Source organism: Cicer arietinum, chromosome 4 (assembly GCF_000331145.2).
Source record: "Cicer arietinum cultivar CDC Frontier isolate Library 1 chromosome 4, Cicar.CDCFrontier_v2.0, whole genome shotgun sequence".
Taxonomy (NCBI): Eukaryota; Viridiplantae; Streptophyta; class Magnoliopsida; order Fabales; family Fabaceae; genus Cicer; species Cicer arietinum.
In genome coordinates this window covers 62,424,700-62,437,244 of record NC_021163.2, presented here as the reverse complement: position 1 = coordinate 62,437,244, position 12,545 = coordinate 62,424,700, and the positions used below count along the sequence as shown (strand labels likewise).

Sequence of the window (12,545 nt, the reverse complement as noted above, 5' to 3'; positions counted from 1 at the left end):
GTAGGGAAAACGGGCCAATCTGCACTGGAGGTGCAATGAACAGAGACCGACAAGGTGTTGCTGAAAACTTACAAGAGGAACAAGAACATGAAAATGCAGACTTCAAATGAACTATGTAAAAATGAGCTCAAATCGGAGAGTGGGCCTTTCAAATAGAATGAGGAGACGCCAACTACGACAGGGTGGCACATGGTTTGCATGTGCTGGAGAGAGGATAACACTGTTGTGGTTTGTGAGGGGGCATCCAACATCAGTTTGCTGTGAACATCTGGCTTCTGGCCGATTTTGGGGTGGCTAGCATCTTGGTGTGGTTGCCAATGCGAGATCAGCGGAGGGCAGTGTTAACAACCTTGAATAGTGACAGACAATGCCTAATGGAGGCTGACGATAACCTGCTGTGGTGGGTTATGTCCAAAGAGCAACATTCGGCACAATGAAAGTGCCAAACGCTGCAATGAAGGTAATAGGCCTGTGGCTCAAGTTATTGGAAGAGGGAGAGGGTGAATGGGAAAGAGAGTCCAAATGTAGATAAGGGGCTCAAGGAGGATGGTGACCTGGAGATGGAGGGCCCAATTGATCAATGTGGTCTTTCGGCAATTGCAGTGGAAGGAGCAAGTGAGAAGGCAAAGGGCATAACAGAATTGACAGGTGGCAGTGGGAGAGATTATGCGAGAATCATGTGGGGAAAGGTAGGGATGTTTCCCTCCAATCCATTGTCCATTTTCTAGTATCAATACTACATTTCCATTCTTTGTTTCCAAAGTAGCTCTTGTTATATTCAACAATTCATTCTATTTGGCTTGGTTCCTATCAGAAGGCATCAATGAAAACTGCAATGAAGGAAGTGGCCAGGGTTTTTATGCGTAACGAGACCCCAAGACCGGAGGTTGTGATACCATATCAAAAAGTATTCTAAAATATTATTGAATTATGTAAAGAGTACAAACACTAATCTAAATATATAGACTAAGCTTTAATTAATGGGCTTGATTAATGAGCATAATAAAAAATTTGCTAATAAGTAATAACTACATCATATGTGCCTTCAAGGCTATGACAATAATTACATATTTACAACATACAGCATTCGATTGGTAATCCATTATGGTGCAATTTTTTCTTCTGTTATTTTACTTTCTGCTAGGCACAGTTAAGCTTTTTCATTGCTTGGTTGGTATTTTGTTATTAATTTGTTGCAGTAGCATACACATTGCTGGTGATTGGTCAGATAGTTCCATTGAAAACTTGTACTTTTTACTTTTGTTTTCTAATTCCAAGCTTTATTTCTAATTGCTTATACTGAAGAGATTTTTACATGGCCTTTCTATATACAGGTTCTCAACAAGGACCCCTCACTGCGGAAATGGACTCTTCGTAGATGTAAGAAGTTACTTGACTCGCTCACTAGTGCTTCACTGGAAACTACATCACTATTGCAAGGAGTTATTGGAATGCTCTCCCAACAGACAGAGTTAGAAGTCTGTCAAGTAGACAGTGATGAAGATAAGTCCGATTCTTCAATTTACATGAATAGTAACTATGTAGTTCCTAGGATCTCCGAGGAACATGAAAGTATTGGTGAAACATCACGGAAAGGTAGCAATTTAAGAGTTCATGTTTGTTTTTCTAGTGATTGTTTTACTGGTAATGTTTCTGACAAATGAGTGATAGCTCATTGCTCTGCAGTTTCTCTTGACAATGTTCCTGTATTTAAAGCAGGTTCGCATTTTGATAATGGAGGGATCTCAAGGTCTATGGGCATTGAGAAAGGTGAGGAAGGGAATATGACCCATGTTAGATGTTCCACACCTAGGGACTCAGTAAGCCATCATATGTTCTCACCTGGAGTTAGAACAGTGGTAGACTTTAGGAGTAATTCATTTGAAGGTAGAAATGATTTCCCAAATGTTGAGAAAAATCAAGTATTGAATATAAATTTCAATTCACCTCTGTCGAGGTCCTCTAGTGGAGCTGTCAGCAATGTTCTGGCTTCTCCTAATCATCAATTTATGTCACCAACTATTTTAACCAAAAGTCAAATTGTTTGGTGCTGTGATGGGGATCCTGCTGCTCTAGATATTGTCGCTGCTTCTAAGCAGCTATGGGTAGGCTGTGTAGCACCTGACATGCCTGAAAGCCATATTAGGTTTCAAATAGAGAGGTTTGGTCATATTGAAAGGTTTATTTTCTTCCCAGTGAAAAGTTTTGCTTTGGTCGAGTACAGAAGGATAACTGATGCAATAAAAGCTCGACATTATGCACCTGGAAATTTTCATTGCCGTGTAAAATTCATGGATATAGGACTTGGTACTAGGGGTGCAGTGAATGGTGTTGTTGTTGGCTCTAGTTCTCATATTTATGTTGGAAATATTTCCAGTCAATGGGCCAAGGATGAGATCCTTCATGAATCAAGGAAAGCAGTCTATAAGGGTCCTCTCACGGTGATTGAACTTAATTGTGAGTGCGCATTACTCATGGAGTTTGAAACCCCTGAAGAAGCTTCCTCTGTCATGTTGCATCTGAGACAATTCCGAAGAGAAAGAAGTAATTATAACCTGCATTTTGGTCCAGGAACAGCTAATGTGGGAAGTGGGCATGCTTATATGGATGGTGCAAGACCTTTGCCCGCCCCTGCACATCTGGACCCCAAGGTCAACAACTCTGCTGGATCACCTCATGCTCAAACTTTACCTGGGAGCCCTGCTGACAGCAGTCGAACAAGAATGTCTCACTTGTCTAACATACTAGCTTCATTGCGCGCCAAGTATAATACTAATCAAAACATAGGTCTTCATGATAATTATATGACTGGAAATAGTTGCACTTCTTCCATGCGTGAGGAAGATGCCGTGCCATCCAGCACTCTGTGGATCACTATTCCTCACAGTAGCTCCCAGTTTCTTACAGAAGATGAGCTAATGAGTATTTGCAATCTTGCTATTGGAAACTCCGGCTCCATTGCACGGTTGACACGAGCAAATATGCACATGGGATGTGGTTGGTTTGTTGAATGTAGTAATGTAGATGGTGCAGTTTCTGTTTTAAAGAATCTTCGTGGTTGTCCAGGATTGTTCTTCCAAATAGAATTCAGGTTACACAAGATTAATTTTTTTCGTGTACATATACAAAGCATATCAATATATTTGATGATTTAAGTGTGTGGTTCATGCTTTTTTATTTTGTTGTTTGAAAGCATATGCCTTGAACTCCTATGGCTTCTCAGTCTCCCCCAAGTCCTAATGAAAGGCACCAGAACCAAATGCATGCAAGCCGTCCTCATTTTCTTAAATGTTCTTGAAATATTTTATCCAACAGTAAAATTTCATAAAGTTGGGTGGATGATCTTTTTCCCCAGCACTTATATAGAAGAAAAGTTGAAATGATCTGGAAATAATCATGAGTACTATAACTAATAACAACTCTCATAAGTTGAAATCAAGTTCTGCACACCAGTTTTTCAGAATCTTTCCTATTTAACTTCTCCACAATTACCTATAAACTTGTAAGGGTTTATTCATGAGTTGGAAACTAAATACCTATTTCAGTTGAAAAGCTTCTATAAGCTAGAACCTAATTCAAATAGAGCCGTAATATATGCATTTCAATAATGTTCTCCGCTGATGTAAATTATTTATGTTTTACTCCAGTGTTAGTTAATCTTGAAGTCTGTATCCATGTATGGCAAATGATTCTTATTTCTTCCAACAGCTTTTAAATTGTTTTATAACAAGTCTTTTGGACCACTAGTAGTATTTGCTAATTTGTTTAGTTCTTGTTCTATCTTTACACAGCAAATCTGGAAATCAGAATGCTGTACCATTTTCAATTAAACCTGAGAACCATGCTATGGAACTTGTATCCCCCAGGATAAATGCTGAGAATCATAGCAGTGGAGTACATGGTGCACCTCTGTCTCAGTCAAACTGGCACTTCCCTGAATCCAGGGAGATAGCCGAAATTGGAGGAAGGAAACCTGATGGTTATGATAATTTATCAGTGGATCCTCATCAAGGAGGTAATATTCTATGGTTGATTTGAGCCAAAATTCCATCTATGCATTTGTTTCTGCTTTTGCAGGCCTGTAAGTACAGCTTTTTTGTGTCATGGCATTATGGGTTAAATAATTAAATTGGTTGAAAATTCAATTTCTAAAGTTTTTAATTGTGTCTGTTTTTGAAATGGACTTCATTCTGCACCAGGAAATGTTCCACATGTGTATTCTGGAACACACGGACCTTCAATTCCACCACCACAACAAATTCAGTCATCTCCTTTCACGCGACCTGTTTATGTTCCTCCTAATGGGCCATGGGATCCTCGTGGAATAAATAATCAGTTACCTGTCAACCAATTCCAGGCAGGAGTAATGCCAAATAATTTTCATGGCAGTCCTTTTATACCTGCTTCAGCAACTCCACTTGCTCAGATACCTCCATCAATTGCACCACCACCTTTATCATCTTTGCCACCTCCTCAGCTTGAAATGCCACCTTCTCATCCGCGTCCTCCTTCTCCGCCTCCTCTCCCCCAGACTCAGCCACCCTTGGTTCCTCCACCACCTGGTTCTCCTCCTCCTCCACCTCCCCCACCACTGCCTGTCCAAGAACCAGTCAATATGGAGTGTTCAGGGCAGCCTCTGCAGTATCAGTGGCAGGGAAATCTCTGTAAAAGTGGAGTTAGCTACTGTACAATTTATGCATGCAGAGCAGATTCAAATATTTGCGGATACTCGAATGCCATGCCTGAGCCTGCTGAGTAAGAAATAATCTTTTATTTCCTTACTGCTCAGAATGTTATTTTCTTCAAAAATATGCTGTTTTAAATTGTTTCTTTTTCTCCTGCAGATGGCCCACCAAATTAGACATGACTAAACGCACAGATTTTCGACATGTGCAATCAACATTTGCTGCTACTCCAACTCATAGAGTGAGTTTCAGATATCCTTTGGGGCTGTTCCCCACCTTCTAAAACATCTCATGCTCACTATATCATGAACTGTGTACTTCATTTGTTGTTAATGGATGTTTTATCTCCGGCTATTACTTTAGATGGGCATCCTCAGTGTACGATCTTAGGTTTATGTAGCTCAGTATTAAAGGAGTCTGTTTAATCGAGCTCGTGTAGTCCCTTCTACTTCCTATGATTCTTATCGTTCCCCTTGTAACTAACCTAACTTCCCCTTAGTTAACTGACAACTTCAGTTAGATAGCTTCCAATCAGCATATAGAACAATCTTTAAATAGATTGCAGCTCATTATAATTCTATAGCAATTGAAGCTCGTTTCAGAAAATAGAACTTTTCAGATCTGTTATCTAGTTTAGATTTCTATTCAGTGACCTCTACGCGGATTTTGTCGTCGCATACCGTAGCTCCGCCACCACCAACTCATATAGTACCGTCTTCCTCAATGAATGTTCAGACCTTCTCGGCTATTTTTGAGAGATTGGATTTAGAAAACTACCTTTTGTGGTGTCAACTGGTAGAGCAAATAACCAAAGATTCAAAAAAAGATTCAAAGCTCATAAACTTCACCATTATCTGGTTAATCCTTCACCATTATGTGGTTGAAGATGCCTTCGCCATTCGAGTGTCTCCTGAATTCGAATCTTGGGAGCAATAAAATCAGTTGCTTCTCTCATGGCTCCAATCCATGATCTCTCATGAAACATAATTGTATATACTGCCCTGCCATTTCGTGAGTCTGACTTTATTTTGTTGACTTTTGATGCAGAGGGAAGTGTGCCGTTTAGTCCCATCTTCCACAAGTGACGACAGAAGGGTATGTTTTCTTTGCATCATTTATTTTTTATTTGAAGATGGTATTCTCTTAGAACTCTGCAATGAATCTGATTGAAGATTTAGTTTACCTGTTCAGTGTGGTATTATTATTATTATTTTAACTAAAAGAAGTGATATTCATTAATTCAAATTATAGAATACATCGATATAATACAAAAAGACGACTCTGCGAACAAATTAATAACACCCAAGTTAATAGCATAAAACGGCAACATGTCTACAAATATGACAAAATTTAGGTGTCCGAAATATCTGTCTTTGGATCTGTAACGTTGACAACGCTAAAGTCGTTGATTGAAATCTGTAATCTATCAAAACTACTTTGTCAATCTGAACCAAAACGAACACCACATCAAAACGGAAAAAAGCGCCGCACAGAGATAGGAAAATCCAAAAGCGTCACACTCAGATGACGAAATCACAACAAAAAATACGAAAGAAAAACTAAATTTGTGTAGAAGCCACTTATTTAGATAAAATGAAGGGGGAAAACGATATGGAGGGATGATTCTAGACTAAAAAATGGTCTTTAATCACCCCTCTCTAATGGTGAAAGAAGAAAGGAATCTAGGGTTAGGGTTTGGGGGAGGCGGCTACTTATTTATTTAGACTTCTGAAACCTGCTAAATTATCTTACAATATGTTGAAATTCCTTTGAGAGATGTTGGCATAAGTTTTTGCTGAAGCCTGTCCTGAGCAACAAATGGGAAACTAATTGTTAACTGCTGGCTGAGATATACTTAATATTTTCCCAATTTAGTATATTAAACAAAACAAATCCCATCTCTTGGTCCCTTTTTTAAGGATTTGGTTCTTTTTAAGTGATGTATTTTAGAGAGTAGAGGGTAGAGCAAGATATAGAGTAGATTTTAACAACTCTATTGTTTGTTTACTCGAACATGTGTTTAATAGTATTGATTTTCCAATTGACCCCGTGTCTGTCTTACCAGTTTCAGGATTTCATATCATACTTAAAACAGAGAGATTGTGCTGGAGTTATTAAAATCCCAGCTTCAAAATCCATATGGGCAAGGTTGCTATTCATACTTCCTCATTCACTTGAAACATGTTCGTTGCTTTCTATTGCACCCAATCCATCTGATTGCCTAATTGCTTTGGTTCTACCCAAAGAAACAAACTTTGAGTGGATATGATAATTCTCTATAATCATAGGGTAAGATCATTGAGCAACGCGAATGTTCTGTAAGTTTATTATGCTTTTTGCTTGAGATTAAGGATTCTTTCCAGGTTGAAGCAAATGCGTAAACTGTTGGATGTGGTTTTAGAGTTCTTGATAGACCAGTTTGACCCATCTTGATTGGCACACCGTGGATTGCAGGCTGGGTGAGTTGGTTCACTACAGGTTGAGGGTCCAGTGAGCCAAAAGTATATCAACTCAGCTGGACCCACCCCAAGGTGAGAGTGTGTCGGCTACCTATTTTTTCAAAATTAAATATTAAAAATAACATACTTGAAAATTGATTTTTTTTCTATTTTCGGTTACAAAACAAACAAAAAGGTAGGAGTGTTCATGGTATAGGTCAATCTGATCATTTTGATGATCCAATCCAATCTTAAGTGTTTGGTTTAGGTTTTTTAGTTTGAATTAATCCCGAACCAACCCGGCCAAACACAAAGTGGTTTGGTACGGGTAACAAGTTTGTTTTCAAATTTGTGAACCTGATCTGATGAAAGAAAATTCTGAATGTTATTTTTGTAGATGCAGTTAAAGACTTTTTTATATGTGAAATCTAGAAGTGTTTCAGTTTAGTTTTAGTGTAGGAATTTTAATTTATTGAATTTAATCAAAATGTTGGAACTTTCATAGAATAAAATACAATTTTTTATTTTAAAAAAAATATTTTGTGGCTCATAACCCAATAACCCAACTTGAATCAACCCACTCATCTTCAGGTTGAGTTGGTTTGAGTTTGACAGCAAAGTTACAGATTTTGTATCCAATCTAAATCAATGAATTTTGATCGGATTGGGTAATATATTCGGCTAAAGTTGATCCATTCCTGATGTGTGTACCCTACAAAAAGGTTAATGAATTCTGAAATGGAAAACAAAATAAAGTAAATGAAAAATGACAAATAACTAAAAACTATGTGGATTGAGCTGGTTTGACTCTGGGGTAACTAACCTCAACCCACATGTTTGGTGGTTGGCTCACGATGACCTAGGCTCTTGTTGAGTTGTGATTTTTGCAATCTAAGCAAAACATTATTCCTGTTGAAATTGATATTATGGATTTTTAGTTTTTGGGGTAGTATGGTATTCGTAGTGGGTGAGAAAACGATTGAATACGCTACCAATGAACTTTTATAGTATGCCTGCCTGGAGATGCAAGTATGCGGGAAGAAAGTATGAGCTTAATGCAAATAGCTAAAATTTATTCTGCTTTATAAAATTCTAAAATGAATCAATAATCATGAGTTTCATTTTGGTTTCTTTATGTAAGGTGGTGTCAGTTCTTAAATGTATTAAAATTGTAAAAACATCCTTGAGTGTCTTTTATTAGAAATTTATAGACTAAATTAACTAAAGAAAGAAAGACACAATCAAGTATCACACTAACTAGTGAAATACGTATTTGTAGATCTAGAAAAGACACATTTAAAGATGATTTTTTAATTTTGATTTTTTAATTTTGATCTATTTAAAGACTAATGACACCGCCCTAATTATTGGGTGTGTATATGGTGTTCTTGAGGTAGGTTCAATGATGCTTAAGATGCATTTGATTTGCAAAATGGTAAGGCTTTGACCATTCAAAATTAGTTGTTTATTGTTTTTGATTTAAAAATATGGTAATGAGTTTGGAAAAAACAAGAGCCAATACAAAAACTCAATCTTGTCCACCACAAACTTTATGTTCCAAATATTATTATTTTTATTTGCTACGTAACAAATAATTGTTCACTATGACATTTTACTAGAAATCTAAATAATGTATTAAAAAATACTATCACGTAGATTATAAGTGAAATTTTCCATGTATTTATAATGATTTTATATATTATGAGCTCCATCAAGATTATCATCATTCAAATGAATGTATAAAACGTTAATTTTAATATATTTTAAAGATATCAAGTGATTAGATTTTACAGGTATGATTCATAAAATTTGTGTATTAAACTAGTGTTTTTTATGGATCAGCCCTAATCCTCCCTAGGATTTTTTTGGGTGAAACTCCCTATGGTTTTATTATTCTAAAAAAGAAAACTTGACTGATTGAAATGAAGGCCAAGCCCAATCATCTAATTTCCTCTTCCGTACCTCTTCTTGTTTTGGAAACGAGGCAACCATGGCTGTACCCAATAAAATTAGAAGGTACAGCCACAACACAGGTAGAAAAAAGACAGCATGAAGACCAAGACAATGGTCTCAAACGCGAACATAATTTTAAAAATCACATAATGCCACTTCCTCTTAAATGGAGACAAATATTTCTTCCACCTCCGCGTTTCCTTTATTAGCCTCTTGAAGAACCATTTCTTTATACCTGTCATGCACCTGTACCCTCACTATAATCTAACAATCTATGTGTTTTATCTTATTCTTTAGTTTCCTAGTTTTTTCTTGGAGCCTCACATTTGAAATGAATTCAGTTATATAGTGGAAGTGGAGCCTCACATGTTTAAATAAATTTACATATAAAAATGAATTCAGTTTTCTAAGTTCTTTTAATGCGGTTGATTCTTAGATCAATATTGCATTCTAATTCTATGAACTTAGCAAAAGATGCCTTGCAAAATACAGACAAAGAATATGTTGAAATTTATAACACTAACGAATGAGTAATTGGTGTTAAGATTTGACTCGATGCACAAGGTCAACTAGCATTTCACGATGTCTGGAATCTACCGAAAGCTCAGCCAAATTAATTTAACTATTGGTTTTGATATTCCATTCAAATTACAAATGTCTAGGATGTGTTTACTACGAGCGATTTATGATTAACCAACGGCTAATACAACATCTTGTTTAGACAAAAACATAATTAAATTTCATTCTTTTAAATTATTTAAAATATATAAAATTATATTAAATCAAAAGTGAAAGGTATTAACTGACTAAAATGCATTTTTGGTCTTTAAAGTTTTGCAATTGAGCAACTGTAAACTTCTCTATTTTGAAAATAGTAATTTTGATTTTTTATAACTTTATTTATTTTTGCAAAAGTCGTGCTCCCCTTACTTTTGAATGAATTTATATGTGCACGTCTGGAATTATTTATAAAAAAAAAAAAGATTAATATTTATTTTGGCTCTTGTAATATAGCTAAATAAATTAACCGTGGTTTTCGTTCATTTTTGGTCTTTTGTTCACATTCACCATAGATAAGATTCGTTCACCGTTGATGTTATGCGTATTAAAGATTTGACGACACAGTAATATAATGAAGAAGAGGGGAAGATGAATGATTAAGTATTTTTTTTGACAAGAACGTGGACCTCATCTTGTTCTTCACTTTCTAATTAAATTTTCTAAAAGAAAATATAATTTCAATCAATTAAATTGTATTTTTAAATTATATTTATTAATTTTAAATGTCACATGGACTTAAAATAAACATAAAATAATTCTTTCAGTGTGTCACATCAACAGATCTTCAGGAGCAAAGTTAAATCACATCAAAAAGGGAGAATGTAATACTACATTATAGGGACAAATTTAAAGTTTTTATTTTATATAGATTAAAACCATAATCCGCCTATTGTAAAAAAAATAAAAAGCATAATCCATCTATATTGAAGTAATTGAAATAAGGATTAACACTTAAAAAAATAAAAATATATATTGTCACGTGATTATGGCTTAACGATAATATTTGACGAACAAAACTTACGTTTTATTCTTTTTTTCTCATTTTCTTCTTGTCTTTCAAAAACTTATGTCTATGGGAAGAGGAAGTTGTAAAATGAAACTTATGTTATATATATGAAGTATCTACCACATTTTCTTCTTACTAAATGAGTTCTTCCCTCCGAACAGGATTTGTTACATACGCAAGAATAACAAATCAAACTACTGACCAATTGTTTAAGGTCCAAGTCGTTACCACTTAGACCAATTCAATGTTTAAGAAAATATAATCAATCACATTTTTTAATTTTTGAAAAAAAAATTATCATTAAAAAAATAGTTTATATGTTTTGGTAAAATAAGGACAAACTTAGGGTGTTTTCCTTTCAATAAAATTAATGTCGAAGTGACTTATAGTACCACATTGCCGAATTTTTCTCATACGTACGGGATTTCGACGACGTCTTGGTACATTAAGAGTTTGTTCTTCTTCATTTTATTCATGTTCTTGAGGATGTCAAGGGAGAAGTGCTGCCGAAGAACTACTTCTACCTTGAGTATAGTTGAATATTTGATTTAACGGAGTATATGCATTCCAAAAAATTGAAATTTGAAAACTTTGTTGATAAATATTATTAAGTAACTGAGTAACGGATTCAGGTGTATTATAACGAACATTGAACATGTTATACTATAATTCTTTTTCGCTTGATGTAAAGAATAACCGACAATTGTCTTCTTGTTGTGGTTGTTGGTTGTTAAAATTAAATTATTCTCAACCCGTAAGATTGATATGGTGTGTGGGAATAAGTATGAGGAGTCGGTTGATGTCAGACGATGTTGTGTTGTGTTGAAAATTGGTTCCTATAACACTTTCTCTTCGACATCCTCAAGAACAAGAAGACGAAGATGAAGAAAAAGAAGAACAAACTCGTGATTTATCAAGACGTCGTCCAAATCTCGTATGTGTGAGAAAACTTTGACAATATAGTACTGGAGGCCACCTTTGACATTAATTTTATTGTAATTTTTGTAAATTTTGTAATTGTTTTTTATGAATGAATTTTAATGAATTATATATATATATATACTTTCAGTTAATTAAAAAAAAAATTGAATGCAAGAAGTTCCTTTTTCAAAAGGCAACTTCTTTTGTTAAAAAAAAAAAGAAAAAAAACACAAATATTTACAGAAGTCGCATATGCAAATAACAATTTCTAACTAAACTAAAAAATAGATAATTTAGTATATAATTTTTAAAATAGAGTATATTAGTATTTTTTTTTTAAATTTAGGTTATTAAAAAAACCTGCAAAAGTATGACAATCAAAATAAAATCTAGCTTAAAGAAAAAAAAAATGTTGCTGGCACCAACAATTCTCTTGCTTGAACGAAAACGTTTCTTGCACCGATGACTTCATATATTCTGATGTAAACTATATTATTGAATAAGATGTTCTTTGGTCATAGACTTATTATGTGTAGCTTCGTTATCACCATGTGATTTATATATATATATATATATATATGTATATTCCGTTATCTTAAAAAATAAATTGGATGAAAGAATTCCTTTTTTTAAAAAACGACTTCTTTAATTAAAAAGAAAAAAACAATCCCCCAAAGAAGTCGCTATTTGCAAGGTGACTTGTAACTTAGTAAAACAAGTTGTATTTTAGTATATAGTTTTTTAAATAGAGTAGTTTGATTTTTTTTTTTTCAAATTAAGGTTATTGAAAAAAAAAAAACCAAACATCTATGTTAAATTTCCCTTCTTAATTTTCTATATTTATTTGTTCTTTCTATGGAAGCAAAGATGACAAAAAATTATATGTAGATATTTGTAGATAAAATTCGTGGTGGACACGAGGCATATAATTTAAGAGATATTGCAAATAAAAATACACGTATTTTGACTATATATTAGTTA

General features: G+C 34.6%; 1 protein-coding gene across 4 annotated transcripts in view; it reads left to right on the top strand.

Moving 5' to 3' along the window:
- Window positions 1–7,565, top strand: part of LOC101514792 (uncharacterized) — a 12,128-nt gene extending 4,563 nt beyond the window's left edge. Inside the window, exons 3-10 of one of the 4 annotated variants that reach the window (XM_004498944.4) lie at window positions 1,335–1,596; window positions 1,717–3,091; window positions 3,792–4,015; window positions 4,200–4,755; window positions 4,845–4,926; window positions 5,733–5,780; window positions 6,751–6,974; window positions 7,049–7,565. In XM_004498944.4, the coding sequence (XP_004499001.1) occupies window positions 1,335–1,596; window positions 1,717–3,091; window positions 3,792–4,015; window positions 4,200–4,755; window positions 4,845–4,926; window positions 5,733–5,780; window positions 6,751–6,954 (2,751 nt within the window). In that variant the 3' untranslated portion in view covers window positions 6,955–6,974; window positions 7,049–7,565. Of the gene's footprint in view, window positions 1–1,334; window positions 1,597–1,716; window positions 3,092–3,791; window positions 4,016–4,199; window positions 4,756–4,844; window positions 4,927–5,732; window positions 5,781–6,750 lie in introns of all 4 variants that reach the window. The other 3 variants (XM_004498946.4, XM_012715337.3, XM_004498945.4) reach the window with 3 other exon arrangements.
- The last annotated feature ends 4,980 nt before the right edge of the window (window positions 7,566–12,545 follow it).